The 17,402-nt window shown below is 43.4% G+C and overlaps 8 protein-coding genes across 8 annotated transcripts; 5 read left to right on the top strand and 3 right to left on the bottom strand.

The window, feature by feature from the left end:
* Window positions 1–1,595: 1,595 nt before the first annotated feature.
* O0I10_010124 (uncharacterized protein) lies at window positions 1,596–3,005 on the top strand (the record flags this gene model as incomplete). Its single annotated transcript, XM_058490107.1, has 5 exons — window positions 1,596–1,847; window positions 1,902–2,171; window positions 2,244–2,515; window positions 2,585–2,799; window positions 2,875–3,005. The coding sequence occupies 5 exons, from the start codon at window positions 1,596–1,598 to the stop codon at window positions 3,003–3,005; spliced, it is 1,140 nt and encodes a 379-aa protein (XP_058339090.1).
* Window positions 3,006–3,134: 129 nt separating this feature from the next.
* Window positions 3,135–4,034, bottom strand: O0I10_010123 (uncharacterized protein; the record flags this gene model as incomplete). The annotated part of the gene is made up of 1 exon (XM_058490106.1): window positions 3,135–4,034. The coding sequence occupies one exon, from the start codon at window positions 4,032–4,034 to the stop codon at window positions 3,135–3,137; it is 900 nt and encodes a 299-aa protein (XP_058339089.1).
* A 943-nt stretch (window positions 4,035–4,977) lies between these two features.
* On the top strand, window positions 4,978–8,788 carry O0I10_010122 (uncharacterized protein; the record flags this gene model as incomplete). The annotated part of the gene is made up of 8 exons (XM_058490105.1): window positions 4,978–5,372; window positions 5,429–6,207; window positions 6,261–6,394; window positions 6,453–6,722; window positions 6,785–6,985; window positions 7,044–8,469; window positions 8,539–8,630; window positions 8,693–8,788. The coding sequence occupies 8 exons, from the start codon at window positions 4,978–4,980 to the stop codon at window positions 8,786–8,788; spliced, it is 3,393 nt and encodes a 1,130-aa protein (XP_058339088.1).
* Window positions 8,789–8,895: 107 nt separating this feature from the next.
* On the top strand, window positions 8,896–9,926 carry O0I10_010121 (uncharacterized protein; the record flags this gene model as incomplete). Its single annotated transcript, XM_058490104.1, has 2 exons — window positions 8,896–9,340; window positions 9,391–9,926. The coding sequence occupies 2 exons, from the start codon at window positions 8,896–8,898 to the stop codon at window positions 9,924–9,926; spliced, it is 981 nt and encodes a 326-aa protein (XP_058339087.1).
* A 204-nt stretch (window positions 9,927–10,130) lies between these two features.
* On the top strand, window positions 10,131–11,918 carry O0I10_010120 (tRNA pseudouridine(38-40) synthase; the record flags this gene model as incomplete). Its single annotated transcript, XM_058490103.1, has 8 exons — window positions 10,131–10,414; window positions 10,474–10,567; window positions 10,628–10,766; window positions 10,837–11,186; window positions 11,246–11,339; window positions 11,394–11,572; window positions 11,629–11,699; window positions 11,771–11,918. The coding sequence occupies 8 exons, from the start codon at window positions 10,131–10,133 to the stop codon at window positions 11,916–11,918; spliced, it is 1,359 nt and encodes a 452-aa protein (XP_058339086.1).
* A 68-nt stretch (window positions 11,919–11,986) lies between these two features.
* Window positions 11,987–13,785, bottom strand: O0I10_010119 (uncharacterized protein; the record flags this gene model as incomplete). Its single annotated transcript, XM_058490102.1, has 5 exons — window positions 11,987–12,484; window positions 12,542–12,702; window positions 12,762–12,951; window positions 13,015–13,593; window positions 13,648–13,785. The coding sequence occupies 5 exons, from the start codon at window positions 13,783–13,785 to the stop codon at window positions 11,987–11,989; spliced, it is 1,566 nt and encodes a 521-aa protein (XP_058339085.1).
* A 754-nt stretch (window positions 13,786–14,539) lies between these two features.
* O0I10_010118 (uncharacterized protein) lies at window positions 14,540–15,973 on the top strand (the record flags this gene model as incomplete). Its single annotated transcript, XM_058490101.1, has 8 exons — window positions 14,540–14,672; window positions 14,734–14,809; window positions 14,867–14,957; window positions 15,020–15,073; window positions 15,127–15,237; window positions 15,300–15,407; window positions 15,467–15,557; window positions 15,624–15,973. 8 exons carry the CDS (start codon window positions 14,540–14,542, stop codon window positions 15,971–15,973), a joined length of 1,014 nt encoding a protein of 337 aa, XP_058339084.1.
* A 161-nt stretch (window positions 15,974–16,134) lies between these two features.
* O0I10_010117 (guanine nucleotide-binding protein subunit beta) lies at window positions 16,135–17,370 on the bottom strand (the record flags this gene model as incomplete). The annotated part of the gene is made up of 3 exons (XM_058490100.1): window positions 16,135–16,615; window positions 16,705–17,182; window positions 17,259–17,370. The coding sequence occupies 3 exons, from the start codon at window positions 17,368–17,370 to the stop codon at window positions 16,135–16,137; spliced, it is 1,071 nt and encodes a 356-aa protein (XP_058339083.1).
* Between the last annotated feature and the right edge of the window lie 32 nt (window positions 17,371–17,402).

Here is a 17,402-nt window from a genome sequence, read left to right as displayed (position 1 = left end):
GGGGTTAAAATTTGATCACGACACCTTCGAACACCTACAAAACGTTCCTTTCTTGATGGTGGGATGGATTAATAAGTACATAGCTCGTGTCAAAGCTCTTTCGAGCTGCATTTTAAGAAGATGATGCTTGAACACCGTCAATACTAAGGCTCTTTGGGAAGATGCCCCCCAACAATAATCAGCCCATGGCGACTCCCAACAAACATTTAGCCTTTTTGTAATCACAAAAATGCCATGGTCACTGCCTACATATAAAACAAAAGATCATGCTACCGATATTTAAGTCCCAAACATCTCTTTCTTTCTTCCATAATTTAAAGGTGGATATTCCTCTTTGTGAGTGATCCATGTGCTAATCTTTGAGACGATCTCTAGTGTTCCATTGTTATCCTACTTTCATTGTTGCTGTTGTTGTCATTGTAATGTATAGCTCTCTTAATGGGGTGATGCCTCCTCATTTTGCTCGACAAAGCCTACACTCTTACATAATCTTTCAATTTTACCTCCCGAGGTGCATATGCAAAGGTGGATTAAGTGCCATGGTCTACTATTTCCCCACATATACAAGCAAGGATGTTGCACGTTCGTGATCATGTACATATGCCATTGCACCAACTATCAAGAATCCATCATTTGATACGTGTCCAAAGAGACCTTGCGTGATCCCACGAATTGAGAATACTCACACATTGTCCTTTGTCATCATCTCTGGTATGTAGTTTTTCATTGCTTTGTGTGTTCATTGTTGTCTTTGTGGCGTTGGATTCTATATTATCCTCGAAAGGAAACTGCAAACTGGATCATCAGCGGTTACTACCGCAAACCAAAGCTATGAGAAGCGGTTACAGCATCACGCATTCCTTCTGGAACATTCATATGTATTCATATAAATGAAAAGAACCATCACCACAAGTCTCTTTCATCCATCATGGATCCATTGATCATCTTTTCAGTAGGTGCCAAGGGTTAGAGCTAGGACATACATTAGTCTTTGTGATCATGTCTCCATCACACGAATAAAAGCTATCATCGTATCCGAATTCAACAGAATGGCTGTATATAATACAAAACACACACAGTGGTTGATGTCAGCATTGACCCAAAGATAATGAAGTTTAGCGGACCGCCGCTAGTTAAATTTCCAAAACAGATACATTATTGGGCGAAGGTAAATGTACAAAAGCGACGAATAATGGTAGTCAGTCACTGCCCGTTATGATTTAGCGTCATCCTACACTTCTTGGCATATGGAGACTGCTTTGGAAGCATGCTAATGATATACAGGCATGTAGTTAGTGCGACATGTATGGCACATGTACATGAAAGAATGAAGGCGCAAGATTGTTTTGTGCGACTTTGATGCCTTTTCAAGGAAGAACGATCGACGTTTCTTGCTCAAAATTGACCAAATCTGTTGCTGGGAGAATCTTTCACTCCTTCTCTCGCCCTTTTGCTTTTATTCTTTTTGCACGCTTCTATCGCCAAGACAAGGCGTTACACCATTTGCATCCTCTTTTCCTTTCTTTTCCCCCACGTTTACTTCTTGGGTTGACGCTCTTTTCTATACACACAACTACACGTTTTCAATCCGGGCCATGACCGACGCGAAAGCTGAATACAAGGTCGCCATTGATGACGGCAAACCAACATCCCCACCACCACCACCACCATCAACAGCACAAGGTCCATCCATTGTAGCTCCCTCCATTTTCACACTCTCTCCTGGCATGCGTGCTGCATTACCCATTGCCAGCTATTGTTTCGCTAGCATCTTGATGACAGTGACCAACAAATATGTGGTTAGCGGCTATGGCTTCAACATGAACTTTTTATTGCTCACAGTCCAGGTACATTCTAGCAACGCATCGTCAAAACACTCTACTAATGCCATGGCTCTACAGAATGTGGTGACCGTAGCACTATTGCAGACCTTCAAGTTCCTAAATCTGATCAAGTTTCGAGATTTCGACAAGGATGAGGCACGCAAGTGGTTCCCTATTGCTGGTGCTTTGGTCACTATGATTTACACTGGTTCCAAGTCGCTCCAATATCTGAGGATCCCCATCTATACTATCTTCAAGAATTTGACTATTATCTTGATTGCCTATGGTGAAGTCCTTTGGTTTGGCGGCAACGTTACGCAGATGATGCTTATTTCATTTGGATTGATGGTAAATTGGGTTAGGCGAACGAGCGAGAGAGAGATCCTCAATGATTGATGATATGGGATTGTGTGCGATTAGGTTCTATCATCATTGATTGCAGGCTGGGCTGATGTATCAGAAACGCTTTCCGAGATTGCACGCATGGATACGACTTTGATCGGTTACTTTTGGATGGCTACCAACTGCTTTTCATCTGCCGCCTTTGTCCTTTACATGAGAAAACGCATCAAGCTTACCAACTTTAAGGACTTTGATACCGTGTACTACAACAATCTTTTGTCGATCCCCCTCCTTATCATTCCATCATTGATCTTTGAGGATTGGAGTGCAGAGAACTTTGAACGCACCTTGTAAGTATGGCTTTATTGATATGCTATAGGGAATGGTGATTGATGATCTCTCTCTCTATCTCCTTTTAGCCCTGAGGAAATTCGTTCCCAAATGATTTATGCCATGATCTTTTCGGGTGCTTCTGCCTTTGCCATGTCGTATGCATCAGCCTGGTGCGTTCGTTCCACTTCTTCCACCACCTATTCCATGGTTGGTGCTCTCAACAAGTTGCCCATTGCCGCTTCTGGTATCCTCTTTTTCGGTGATCCTGCTACGTTTGCCAATGTGACAGCTATCATTATCGGTGAGTTGGAGGAATGCTAGAAAGTTTTCGTTCATCGAGTATGATCAAACTCACGTGTAAATTTGTGCTACTTAGGTTTCATTGCAGGTCTCGTTTACTCATATGCCAAGACTACTGGTAGCAAGCCCAATCAAAATCAGCCTCAAAGCATTCCTATGTCTTCCTCAAGCCAAAGTGCAGCGGATGCAGCCAAGGCTAATGGTTAAGCACAGTTGTATAAAAAGTAAAGGCGACCTTTACATTCGTTGTCTTTTTCTCCCTTTCTTCATACTGTAGACACACACACACACAAACACACATGTTTTTCTTCAATCACTTTAAAAGATACAAAGACATTATTTCCTTGATGAAAAGATGGATCGAAAACAGTGATGGAGAAATTGACATATCCACTGAATAAATAGCTGGGGATGATGAATGCCCATAATTGGAGACATGTGGCTATGTCGTGGGATATCTGACAATGAGTATTGTTGAATGCCTTGTTCTCGAGGCAGTACACGCAAGATGTCGGATAGATGGTGATCTGAAAGTTGTCCATTCATGCGCCATATCAATACTGGTACATCATCGTCGCGAGGTTGATTTGGTTCTTCTTGAACATCCAATATGACATCGCCGTTGTTGGCTGATTGAGATGATTGTTGCGTAGTAGGCGGATAAACCAGTTCCAATCCAAGAACACCTTTAAGGAAGCGTACATATTCGACAATGGTATCATGGCCATTTTGTGTGAGTGCGTATTCATAGCAACGCCATTCAGCAAGCCGATTCTTGAAAAGCTGATATCGAATGAAACCAACAAGACCACGGAAAAGAGGTATCGAACCCACATCAGTGGCAAATCGTTGGGCAAACTCGGTGACCAAGGCAAGGCGTTGTGGATCGCTTACTGCTCCTGTTGATAATGGTTTCACCTCAGCCAGGCACTCGTGTAGTTGCCTAGCAAACTCACGCTGACGATCAGCATGCCATTCCATACGCCAATGTCGTCTTGATTCCAGGTACTGCGACCATTGGTCCCCTGGCAATGTGTAGATTGTACCATCGTCCTTGACAAATCCTAACGCCTCCAATAGTTCTTCGTCCTTTGGCTTGTTCGACGACGCTGCTGCTGCTGACACGGCGTATCCTGTCGATGTCAGTTTTCCACATCCTTCAAGGAAAAGGATTACATGGTTCGCCTCTTCGTCACCATCAAACGCTTTTAGACATAAATCTTTCCAAGCATCCATTGTAATATCATGTGAAAGAAGGGGTTGGGAGGGAACAATTTCCAGGGCGATGAAAGAATTCACATTGTCACACAAGGACCACCCGCCGCCATGCATAGTGAAGAATGAACACCAGCCATCTCAAATCACAAACTTTTGGAAAAGAGTTTCACAAAGCACATTCGTGGAGGATTTGGCTCATTCAGAAACTTGAAGATGTTCTTATTGATACACGGCTGTTTCAGGTTGGGGTCTTATTATAGTGATGACTTCTTGGAGCATAGAAACTTTTATTGGCAACAGTGCTAGATTACTCAATTCAAGATCATGAACCCAAATAAAGAGCGATTGATAATGAAGGCATCATCCTGCGCTTTCGAGTTAACAACGTTTTGAGGCTTTATGTATACATCATGATGGAACAAAGATCGCATAGAATACTATCCCTTCAACTCTGTTGCATAGATGGCGCGCTTTGTGGAATCATAGCATAATTGTAATAGTCGTATGTACGATGCATCAAACGCCTCGGCTTTGGCAGATGCATGATCGAGCATCTTTGATCAAAGACAATGAAAAACCTACATCTGATTGGCCAAAGTACCACCCACAATGAACTCAAATGGCACGTACTCGTAACCGCTGCTTGAGCTTAGCAATGTGTGTATGCACATACGTCTATTTTTATCATTCGCATATACATCATTGATGTTGCTATAGGAATGGCTCATTTTATTGAATTGCTATTGTAATGATCAACTCCTTGAACACGAAAGCTAAGTTTAAACCACGTGATGGAAGGGAAGAGCTAACAAGGGGGACAAGCGGATCTGTAGCTGACGCGTCGCTTCATCTTCAGCCAATAAGACTCTGCAATGTTCTAATATGATGCAGGCGGAGAAAAGAGTGGCCACCTTGTTCCTGCAAAAAAGAAAACGAGTTGGTGGAAATATAACGTACCGTTATGCCCCAAGACAACGACACATTCCAGTTGCCAGTACTACCCGACCAACATGATCCACCCTTAAAGATCAGTCGAACAGCCACAGAACAACAGCAGGATCAGCTCAATGACGTCGATCGCGTGAAAAATCTCCAACAGCAAACCGATTACGTGCAAGGCGATCGGTGGTACCTTGTCCCTACCGATTGGATCCTTCGGTGGCAAGAGCAGCATAACGCAACTGACACTACAAACGAGGCACCTTCATCATCATCCTTGGATACTACGACGACGTTGGATGGAGTGATTGATATGCGACCTTTGCTTGACAACGAGGGCGAGCTTGTACCGAATCTTCAAGTATCAAAAGATGTAGAGTTGTTGCCTTCTGCAGCATGGGAGTTATTATCAAAAAAGTAAGAGAAGCACGTCAACTTCTTGTTGGTTGCACAAGGCTCATAGGTAATTTCAGGTACACGTTTCAACCAACAGCCATTACACGATCAGTGGCAGAGAATGGTGTGCAGCCACTCCTTTATCCACAATATACCATCCATATTCTTCAGCATGAGTCGAACAAGCAGCAGCAGCAACCATCATCATCGGCACTTGTCAGCATCTCGCCCAATTCCACTTTAGGTGATCTTTTACGAGCCATCAAAAACACGACGCATTTGGATCATTTGAGCTTTTCCTTGTGGACGGTGGATGAGCAAGCAAAGATGACCGACAATGATGATGAAAAGTCGATTACTCGGCAAGCGCAAATTGATCTCAGCAAACCAAAGCAGACCATTGCTGAAATGGATTCACACAACACACGTGTATTTGCTATTCAACTCGAAGAAGCACCCGGTGGTGTGGAAGAAGAAATGGCATCGACACCTAATAACGACGACAATGTTGATCATCATCATCCTCCTCCTCAGGTCAATGAACAGCTTGATTGGATTGCAACCGATATGGATATTTCACAACCATCAAAAACGGATCAAAGTACAGAGACCACTGATGCAAATGCGACCAAATCGGATGACGAGGAAGCGACGTCATTGTCCAATTTATACAATCTCGATGACACCAATGTCACTAAAAAGACCGAGGATGCCATGGTTGACGAGGAAGAGGAAGAAAAGCAACCCCAATATGAGAAGGGCTATTGTGGTCTCAGCAACATGGGCAACACTTGCTATATGAATTCAGCTATTCAATGTTTAAGCAATACCCAAGAGCTGACTCGTTATTTTCTTGGTATGTTGTTCTACATGACGATGACTTTCTTGCCATGCTAATTGGTATATTAGAGGGCCGATACAATGGCGAGTTGAACCGTGACAACCCTCTTGGTATGCAAGGTGATCTTGCAGAGGCCTATGGTGCGCTCATCCGTGAATTGTGGAGTGGTTATCACTCACATTTGACACCACGTAAATTCAAGGTAAGGGGACGATGGCAGAATTTGGGGATTTGTATATACTCAACATGGGGATATCTAGTACATCATATCACGTTACAATTCCACGTTTATTGGATTTCGACAACATGATTCACAAGAGCTACTTTCATTTTTACTTGATGGCTTGCATGAAGATCTCAACCGAATCAAGCAAAAGCCATACGTGGAGATGCCCGATTTTGATGACATGCCAGACACTGATATCGCTGTGCGTTGCTGGGATTACCACAAAGCGAGAAACGACTCTGTGATCGTCGACATTTTCCAAGGTCAATTCAAAAGCCGGTTAGAATGCAATGAGTGTGGCAAGGTAAATAGCAACCCATGTATGCATGCATGTCTATTCAACGTATTCATGTGTAACCCTACTAGATATCCATCATGTTTGATCCATTCATGTATCTATCACTTCCCCTCCCTGTATCAAAGCTGACACACTTGAAGATCGTTTATGTGCCGTACGACCCATCCGAACGACAAAAAAAGATGACCATCACGTTTGAGAATGCTGCCAGCATTGAGGATCTGAAAAAGCAGGTTGCCAAGCGATGCAATGTGGATGATCCATCAAAAGTAAGTTTAAATTCTATATGCCGTAACGATATGTGTATATTGACTATGCATCCAAAAGCTTTTGGTGGTTGAGATTTATGACCATGGCATCTTCAAAATGTTTCCACACTATGAACCTATATCCAACATTTTACCTCAAGATTCGATTTATGTATACGAGTTGCCATGTACGATGCCTACATCAACACGACATTCAGCATCATCCTCGAGGAAGAGCAAGCTACGAAAGCTTGAAGGTGGATCATCGCCTGTTGAACCAACCGAGTACCAGGACGAGGATACATGGGTCGTGTTACCAGTGTATTGTTCTATTGCTGCAGAAGGTCGTGAATACCTTGAACAGTTTGGTGGACCAGTAATAGTGGCTATTCCCCCAGAGGATGTACGTGATGCGGATGCAATCTATGGCCATGTCGTGCGTCACATTGAACGATTTGCTGCTATCAAGCTCTTGGAAGAGATTAAGGATGATAAGATGATGGATTTATCACCTGCAGGTGGTTCAGCTATGGATGTGGATGGTGAGGAAATGGAACAGCCAAAAATGATTCATACACCTGCAGCGGTGACAGCAGCTGGTGGTCGTCGTATGGGCCCTATGAAGAACTTGTTCGCCATGAAAATGTTCTCTGATATACAAGATCCTGAAAGTCCTATTCCATTGACTGTTGCCACTTCAATGTCCAGAGATGCGGTGGAAGATCTCGAAGAACGAGCAGGCCGTAAAGTTTCCACAACACAACCACAACAACAACCACTAGAAGCTCACTCGAATGATGAGGAGATAGTATCACAGCAACCCACAGATGCTGTTGACACTACGAATGATCAAGCAAGCAACACCAGCAATAGCAGTAGCAGCAACAAGAGCAGCCACACCACCACGACCACCAATTTCGATCGTCGCATCATTCCACATCAACCACTCATCAAACAAGGAGAAGCTATGATGGCTGTATGGCAAAGACGTAAAGCCGAGCAAGTATTCACTACAACATTTGGTGGTTCTTCACCTCGTATTAATACCACTGGATGGGATGATATGGCTGAAGACAGTGGTGATGAAGACCATGAACATCGTGGAGGAAGAGGAGCAGCAGCTGAACAACATGACTTGAGCCTTGGAAAGTGTCTACAAGAGTTTAGCAAAGAGGAAGTTCTAGGCGACAATGACTTGTGGTACTGCCCTCGATGCAAGAAACATCAACACGCAAGAAAGAAGATTGACCTATGGCATATGCCTGATATCTTGGTTATCCACCTCAAGCGATTCAGCAACACACGAGCATTGCGTGATAAAATTGACGTCATGGTCGATTTTCCAGTGGAAGGCCTCGATTTGACAGACATGGTTGCTAGCAAAGCTGCTGATCGTGAACGTCTCAAGAGCATCAATAATACAGACCATCTAGAAGAAGACTCACGAGTAATTTACGACTTGTATGCTGTGGATAATCATTATGGTGGCATGGGTGGCGGTCATTGTAAGTAATCTTTTTGTTGGTCATTGAGACAAACACATATAGCTAACAACAACAATGAATCACCCCCAGATACCGCATTTGCACAAAATCCAGCAACAAAGGAATGGCTAAAGTTTAATGATTCACATGTCAGCCCTGTACATGATGTAGAAAACGTCAAGGTAAGGCTCGCTTGATATAAAACGTTGGCTTGATGCATGTATGTTAATGCTCTATCTTGTAGACAAACGCTGCTTATCTTTTATTCTATAAGCGTAGAGGAATAGCTCAACCAGATGCACATGTGCAAGTGTCAGATGTAGCAGAAAAGAATCAATAGATCTTATAATATTATTTAATAATGGTTTGACGTGTTTCTAAAGCTGGGTTGTAATACAAGGGGGTTCAAGATTTTTGCATGAATGAACCTTTTTCTTCCCCCGAAACATGAGCTGGAGAGCAAGCAATAGCAATAAAACGAATACAAATCCATTTGAGGTGCTCCAGGAAGAAGAGCAACCATCATCATCACCCCAACGTCAGCATTATAGAAACGAGCAGCGTGGTCAGCATGCCGAGCGACAAAGATTACAGACAACAGCAACAACGCACCATAAGCCTGAACAAAGCAGCATGATCGCTGATGATGGTAGCAAAGCACGAAGCCGTTATAGAGAATGGACACCCACTGCTGGTGGTGATGATGATGAAGATGTTTATGCACAGAGTCGTCTTGCTGATCATAATGGGGAGAGACAAGTGGACGACCTCAAAGGCGACATACGAAACGTCAAGCAGGATACGTTATCAAGCACACGAAATGCTCTTAGCACCATTACGGATGCCCAAGGCATTGCCACCACGACACTTAGCGACCTTGGTGAACAAGCATGTACGTAATCGCATTTTAATGTCATTTATTGATATAACACATCAACATAGCACAACTTGGGAATGTGGAACGTAATATCGGAGAAGCAAGAGCTGAAGCCGAACATGCAGCCGAACAAGCTGGACGGCTAAAACGGTTGAACCGATCCATTTTTTTGCCAACCTTCAAGAATCCATTTCAACGTAAAGCACGTGCGCGTCGAGAATTAGAGCAAGCACAAGAAAAGCATGCTGCCAATCGTGAAGAACGAGGCGTTATTAGCCAATTCGAGCACCAGTCTCAAACACGGACAAACCGTGCACAGCAGCAACCTCCCGCTACAACATCATCGAAAAGTGGACGCTCTAAATCCGATCGCAATAGATATCAATTTGAGGCTGATTCGGAAGATGATGCTATAGAAGACGAGATTGATCAAAATCTAGATGATATCAGCCATGCTACGGGTCACTTGAAACACATGGCCACTGCTATGCGTGGAGAAATTGATAGCCAAAATGAAGCACTAGGACGTATCCAAGATAAAGTTGATCCCATCAATCAAGATATTTTCACAACTACCCATCGCATCAACAAGATCAAATAAACAGCACGTGATCCAATGAATTGTATTATTGTCCATAGTGATACATATACATTGAGTGTGGAGGTAGATAAATAAGTAGGTGGGAGTGTGTGTGTGGGGAATAGAGTCGATGTCGGATTATACCACGTGAGGCTTGGAATGAAAATGCTAATTTTTCCCGCCATCACCCACGTTTAGGCAGTACTCTTCTTTTCCTTGGTCGACATGGGTTCCTATTTTTCACGACCAGAGACGATGCCGGCAGAAGAACCGGAGACGGCTCGTACTGGTGAAAAGCGCAAATCAACTTCCAACAATGCGTCTTCATCCGCATCCAAGCGCAACAAAACCACCAAGCAACGCCGCGATCACTTTCGAAAGAACCAATCGTGGGAGAGCAGAGGGGATAATCGGCCTGAAAGAGATGGTCCCAAGGAAGCACGTATACCCAAGAAAAAGGTGGCCTTGCTTATTGGATTCAACGGTACTGGTTACCAGGGCATGCAAATGTACGTTTCATATCGTTGATGACAAGGTAGCACGCATCATTTGTAACACCCGACTTTAGGAACCCAAATGCCAAATCGATTGAAGATGATGTATTCAAAGCATTATGCAAGGCGGGTGCCATTTCCAAAGACAACTCGGATGATCCTAAAAAGGTATATAAAAAGGATGACAACAACACATACAGGGTATCACTCTAACATGGATCACAATAGGTGCAATGGATGAGAGCTGCTAGGACAGACAAGGGTGTGCATGCTGCAGGCAACGTGCTTTCTTTGAAAATGTCAATGCCTGGTGACGATATCATTCGAGACATCAATTCTCATTTGCCGGATCAGATCCGTGTTTGGGGTAAGGGTTGGAGTATAGGTCGTGGAAGGAAAAGAGAATGAGGGTAATTAATTGATGATCATGGAATTAGGTTATGTGCCTACAAAGCGATCTTTTCATGCAAAGACCCAATGTGATTCACGTGTTTACGAATATCTCTTGCCAACTTACGCATTCATGCCACCATCACCAAGGGAACTTTGCGACACCCCTCGTTCCGAAAACGACTTGAAGATCTTCCAAAATGACGTTGAAAAGTATATTGCACGCAGCACCCCTGAAGAACTTCGTGCCAAAGACAGCTATCGAATCAGTGAGCAACAACTCGCTCAATTCCGTGAGGCTCTCAGCAAGTTTGTTGGCACACACAATTTCCACAACTACACCATCGGTCGTGGTGCCAAGGATAGAAGCTGCAATCGATACATTATGGAACTCAAGGTATGATTGTGTGTTTTGTTATCATTGATGCCTTTGGCTTACGAAAACATGGATAACAGGTGGAGGATCCCATCTACATTAATGGTGCCGAATGGTTGAGTGTCAAGCTTCATGGACAATCCTTTATGTTGCATCAGATCCGCAAGATGATTTGTGAGTATAAATATGGATTGAGAGGGGGGCTCTTTTATTGACCTTTTGAAATAGCTATGGCTCTTTTAATTGTACGCAGTGAATCAGCAATGTCGTTGATCGACAAGTCGTTTGAAGAAACCAGAATCAATATTCCCAAAGCACCTGCTGTTGGTCTTTTGCTTGAACGCCCAGTGTATTCTGCTTACAACAAACACACCGAACGTGATCCTATTGACTTTGATGCGTACAAGGTATTCATCGATGCGATTGACTTTTGAGTAAAGTGATGCTGATACCCCCGTTTTAGGATACCATTGAAGAGTTTAAGCAAACATGGATCTACAAGAAGATTTTTGAGGAAGAAAGGGAGAATGGAATGTAAGTATCATGGCGACGACCACCACGTTGGATGATGTTCATTGTTGTATTGATTTTCATTGTCTTGATAGCTTTGACGTTTTCCTTGCATCCGTGGATTCCAATCCTGGACCTGAATTTAGCTACCTTAATGCCGAAGGAGTGATTCCCGAGGATGCTATTGTCCACACCAAACATAATACACCCAAGAAAGAGGAAGTTGTAGAGGATGAAGATTAATAAATTTCTCAACTGTATATTGAATAAGCATTAGCACTATTATCATGTTTGTATTTGTATCGATCGATCTATTCGTATACGCCCATCTCATAGTGATACTTGTGTTTGTGATGTCCATGATCACCTTTTTTATAGTAATCCTTGTGTTTGTGATGATGATCATGATGCTTATTATGGCGGTAATTACCACCATTGTCCTCGCCAGGAAGACCCCCATCACCATCACCTTCAGGACGCACATAAACAGTAACATAGTGGACATCAGGTTCAGTTCCCATCACCGTTTCGGTTGTCCAAACTTCGTGTGTGGATGTCACCGGTGACGGGGTCGAAAAGATCGTGTTGAAATCAGTGTATGTGCTGCGATCGGTGTGTGTGCGTACCGTAGTATAGAGCAAGGTCGCCGTGCTTACCACCTCATGGTTGCTTGTTATCTCAATTGTTTCTGTAAGGATTTGTGTCTCTGTATTGGTAATGCTCTCAGGCGTGATAGTCAACGTCGTTGTCGTTGTCGATGTTTCCACTGCATCATCATCTTGGCGCTTTTCCAGCTGAGAAGGACTTTGCTAAAAGATGATCCCACCTTAGTTGAATATCGACATCCCATTAAATCATCATTTTACCAGTTGCTCTACTATCGGAAAACAACCACTGTATGCTGCACAAGCACCTGTGGTAGAAAAGAAATCACGAAGACCTGCACCTCCATGAGGTTGAACCGATGTATAATCAAGTGCATAAATAGCACCCGCAAAATTTCCATGGCTTGCTTCACGTATATGACCTACATCACCATCTCTCAGTTCCCAATGTTTCTAAAGAGTAAAAAGTGGTATTACAAACCTCTAGGAGCCAAGATCAAACCTTCTAATTGGCCCACTGTTCTTCTATCAATGGTGAATTCACCATCAGGTAGGTATTGGCCATCAGCCTCCGAGACGGGATAAAAGTTGAAAATGGTATTGCACGGATTAAAGCCATAGGTTGGCATGTCGGCATCAATAGTGAGAGTGCTGCCATGAGCCACCGGTATCTACATAAATTTTTTGTTAGTCCAAACTACAAGGTAATGAATGATAAGGGCTTTTTGGCTTACATTTAAAACAACCGTACCGCTAGGTGTTTCTTTGAGAGAGCCTGTAGGTCCTGAAAACAAGAGCCCGCTTGGATCCGACAATGACTCTTGTCCCCAAAAAGAGCAATCACGGCATGTATCAAATGTAAGCACGTTGTAAAGTGGATTTTCGGGTGTATCCAATTGTGTAATAAGGTGTTCTTTGAAGCGCATATCTGGTTTGAGCATAGCAAGTGCTTGAGATGCACGACGCAGCGATGACTCGACAGCATCAAAATCCAAGGGGCTGCTGTTGCCAAAATACATCTGATCACAGAATCCTCCTTGTGGTTGAGGTTTGACACTTCCAGCAATGTCGCCTTCACCAATAAATGCATTGCCAGTAAGATCGATTCGGTTGCTGTAGAGGTTTCCGTTGACCACCAGGCCATAGCTCAAAACATTGTTGTTGGTGATGGATGATGCCGTACAATCCACATGGCGGCTTGAATCAAGCATCGTGGTGTTTGTATGATAGTCGCCACCAATTGCCAAGGGACCAGGGAAAAAGCCTCCATTGCTCGTATAGTCTCCTAGGAATATACCTGAAAAGTGAGAAAGCTACATACATCTATGGTGAGTTGCAATAGCTTGGGTCGTTGCTTGTTCGCTTACAATAGCACTCAATTGACTATTGCCTGTTTTGGATAGAGGACATTTATGCTGTACATCTTGTTGTTGTACAGGATTTAATGCAGCAGCATTATGGCCTTGAACAAGAAGTAGCAGTGCTGCAAGGATAGGAGCTTTCATAGTTATGATACGTAAAAGAAGGAAAAAATGATGATTCCAGACCAACTTTATAGTCAGAGTGAAAATCGTGCATACAGCTATTATTGCTAAGAATGTGCTCTCCAATCATGAGGTAGCCAAAAATGCTACGTTTTTTGACCATAACAGTATGCCATATCGACTACTAGAAAAACCCAGTGCCTGCATGACTTTGTTCCTTCGTGGCATGCATGGGGTTTACATACAGCGCGTTGCATGATCATAACACACGTGTATACGTAATCATGAATGTTGAGCCCTTTTTCTGCATCAGATAATCCATATGAGAAAGCATCCATTGTAAATGTAATCCATGTGTGCTGATGAACAAGGACAATGTGTGGTGCAAATGGCGGCTTTTATTGAGAGATGGATGATTGATTTCATTGCTTGTCAATAGCGTGACGATAGAGACTATAAACCTCAAATGGCCACAATCACCAAGGATACATAACTAGATACACTATAAATCCTTTGTGTCCCTACCATTTTTGTACCTCGAAACTCTCATCATCCGCGTTCGATATAAATATTATGGCAATAGCCAAGCATAAAGTGCGTTATCGGTCAACAATGACAAGAAGATGCTTTAATGTAACATAGCGTACATGATATTGAAGATGGGGAGGATCGAGAGTATCTATTCAATCGGGGGCACGTGCGAGGAGCGATGATTTTTGAACCTGCTGACAGGAGGACAAGCTTCGCCTGGTGTTCCTTCTACTATTTTATACCAATGGCATTTCCAGGCACCACCATCGCCTCCACAACAGATCTACACAAGAACAACCTTGGCTCTTTTTTCGACATTCGACGGCATGGCATTGTGCGGGAAAGTCCTTCCATTCGATTGCAAAAGGCAGCAAAAGGTTTCTTCCAACACTGCATCGTTCGCCATTTATGCATCGCTCACCGTCTCCTCTTGCTTAGATGGCAACATTGCTGCTGTAAAACGACTATTGAAGAAGGTGCCAAATATACAGAACCCGGATCCTGAGACTGGATAGTACGTGAATACATGCTGTTGTTCGACAAGACGTCGTTACTAAGCCTTGTTCAATAGCACGACTCTCATGTATGCAGCACGATATGGACATGTGGATTTGGTCGATTTGCTACTAGAGATGGGGCATGAGGAAGAAGTGATATCTGTGGTATGTATCAAAGAGAGGGTATGGGGGGAGGGGATAAATAAGCTTTAGCTAACATGGAGTAGGATCACGATGGTATCACCGTGTTGATGATTGCAGCCATGTACAATCACGTAGAGGTAAATCGGCAGCGAGACGACGACCCTTAATACCGCCGCTGATATCTATTTAGATCTTTTACAGCTATGTTTCTCGATATCCTGAATGCATTCATGCGATCAGCAAAAATGGGTGGACAGCACTACTTTATGCAGCCAAAAATGGCAATGCAGCACTTGTCAGCGTAAGTTCATTCATGCATCAACAAAGAACCATCACCCAGATACTTACATCCATTGCCCATAGTATCTACTTTCGATTTCAGCGGATATTGACCATGTTGACAATGAAGGAAATTCGGCGTTGCATCATGCGTCGGCGTGGGGTCATAGCACTGTGATGGAATTATTGGTGGTAAGTTTGGATAAAACACCCCCAACCTCTATAATATCACTAACACCTCATCTTGCTAGTCTGAAGGATGCAATGTAGATCTTGAAAACAACCAACAATTTACCGCTGCAGATTATGCGTATTCCTTTGCAGTACAAGATCATCTTAAAGGTAAAGTAAATGAACCATTATCCTTCTCTCTCTCCCTCGTTGCTAATTCTCAATGCACGAATGTAGATGTTGCCAACATGGCCTTCACCGATCAATCATCGCTTTCCCTTTCTTCCTCGTACAAGTCATCCATCATGAATACACGACCTTATCCTCCACCCACTGTTGCATCGACACTTTTATCCCATTCAACGCTCAATGGTTCAGTAGCCATTTCAAGGGGTCCTTCTTATGCTGGATACGAATCACCTACACCACGTGCATCCACTTCATCGTCATCCGTAGTACCACCGCCACCACCATCATCATCATCTGCAGCCGTCAATAGTATTCCCGTCAATGCATCCACGAGCCCTCATGGACTTCATTCTTATATCACTTCTGCTGCTAATAGCAGTTCCACATCCCATGTTTAAAGAATAGTGCTGGTCATTTCAAATAAACGCGCTTCATATTAGTGTTTATCCATTATAAAGTAGTTATCTATATCAAAAAGAGAGGTATAAAGCGTAGTATATTTACAGAAAAGAAAGAAAGGAAATGATGTGTCTCGTTATGCCCACACCTATTTCATGGATCAATACGCTGTATAATTGCGAGTGCATGTTGTTACCTTTAGTAGATGATCCCAGCTGCCCGTACAAAGAGCCATGCCATCACTGGAAACCCCAAGACAAGAAACTCTATTTTCGTGTGCTGCAAGAACACCCACTCGTTCACCCTTGAGCGTATCCCAAACATTGCAATTGTAATCATCATAACCGCCAAAGAGTAAACGACCCGAAATGGAGAAATCGATGGATGTGATACCACAAAGGATTGATTCATGGGTATAAACAGCAAGTTCGCAATCGGCACGAAGGTCAAACAAACGGCATGTTGAATCGTCAGAAGCGGTTGATACAGCTTGACCGTTTGGAAAGAATTGAACCGCATTGACATCGGATTCATGACCACTGAATGACTGTACACACTTGTTTGCTCGTATATCCCATACTTTGGCTGTTGCATCGCAAGCACCTGAGCAAAAGATGTTGGGATTAGGCGATATAGATAAACTATGGCACAAACCGTTCAGTCATATATAAAAGTGGAAAAAATACAACCCTCCCCATGTCCCTCCCTCCCACGTGAGATGCATTGGTACCTCATTACATCACCCGTATGATCGGCAAACTCTGCAATCTTTTGTCCTGCATCAATATCCCACAAGAGACACGTCGTATCACCACTCGATGTAAGAATTTGTTGATCATTTCGGAATCGACAACAGCTAAGATAACCCGAATGGGCAACAAGTTCACGAGCAGGTCGCGTTGGGCCATCACGTGTTTGCAAGTTGTAAATGGAGCACATGTTGTCAAGGCCACCTGAAGCTACATAGCGACCCGAGGGGGAATAGGCACATGTCATCACCCATGAAGATCTCAATGGTATTGCATACAACTTGTGTGTGGTATACGCATCCCAAACAAGTAACTTGCCATCCTGTGAAGCGGATACAAGATGTCGCTTATCGGCTGCCCAAGACATGGCATAAATCTTTGCAAGATGACCCTTGAGCGTTCTTCGCACCTTCATCGTTAACCTTGGCAACGCTTCAACTTGTTGAGCCTTCTGAGGCACTGTTTTAAAGGGCCGGCTCATCATCGTCAGCTTTTTCTTTTTTATACAATAGAGAGAGGGATAGCTCTCGCTTACATGTGGTGTCGGCCAGCGACTCCTTTTTCCGCTTGATCTTTTCTTTAAGCTTCTCGGCTTCTCTTTTAGCAGCAAGTGTTCGCTGTGCAATGTCATCGTCGTTGGAGCTCATGATCTCTACGTAATGAGCATGAATCGAGTCCA

Source organism: Lichtheimia ornata (assembly GCF_029851405.1).
Source record: "Lichtheimia ornata isolate CBS 291.66 chromosome Unknown scaffold00065, whole genome shotgun sequence".
Lineage (NCBI taxonomy): Eukaryota > Fungi > Mucoromycota > Mucoromycetes > Mucorales > Lichtheimiaceae > Lichtheimia > Lichtheimia ornata.
The sequence above is the reverse complement of the archived record's forward strand: the minus strand, read 5'-3'. Positions and strand labels throughout refer to the sequence as shown.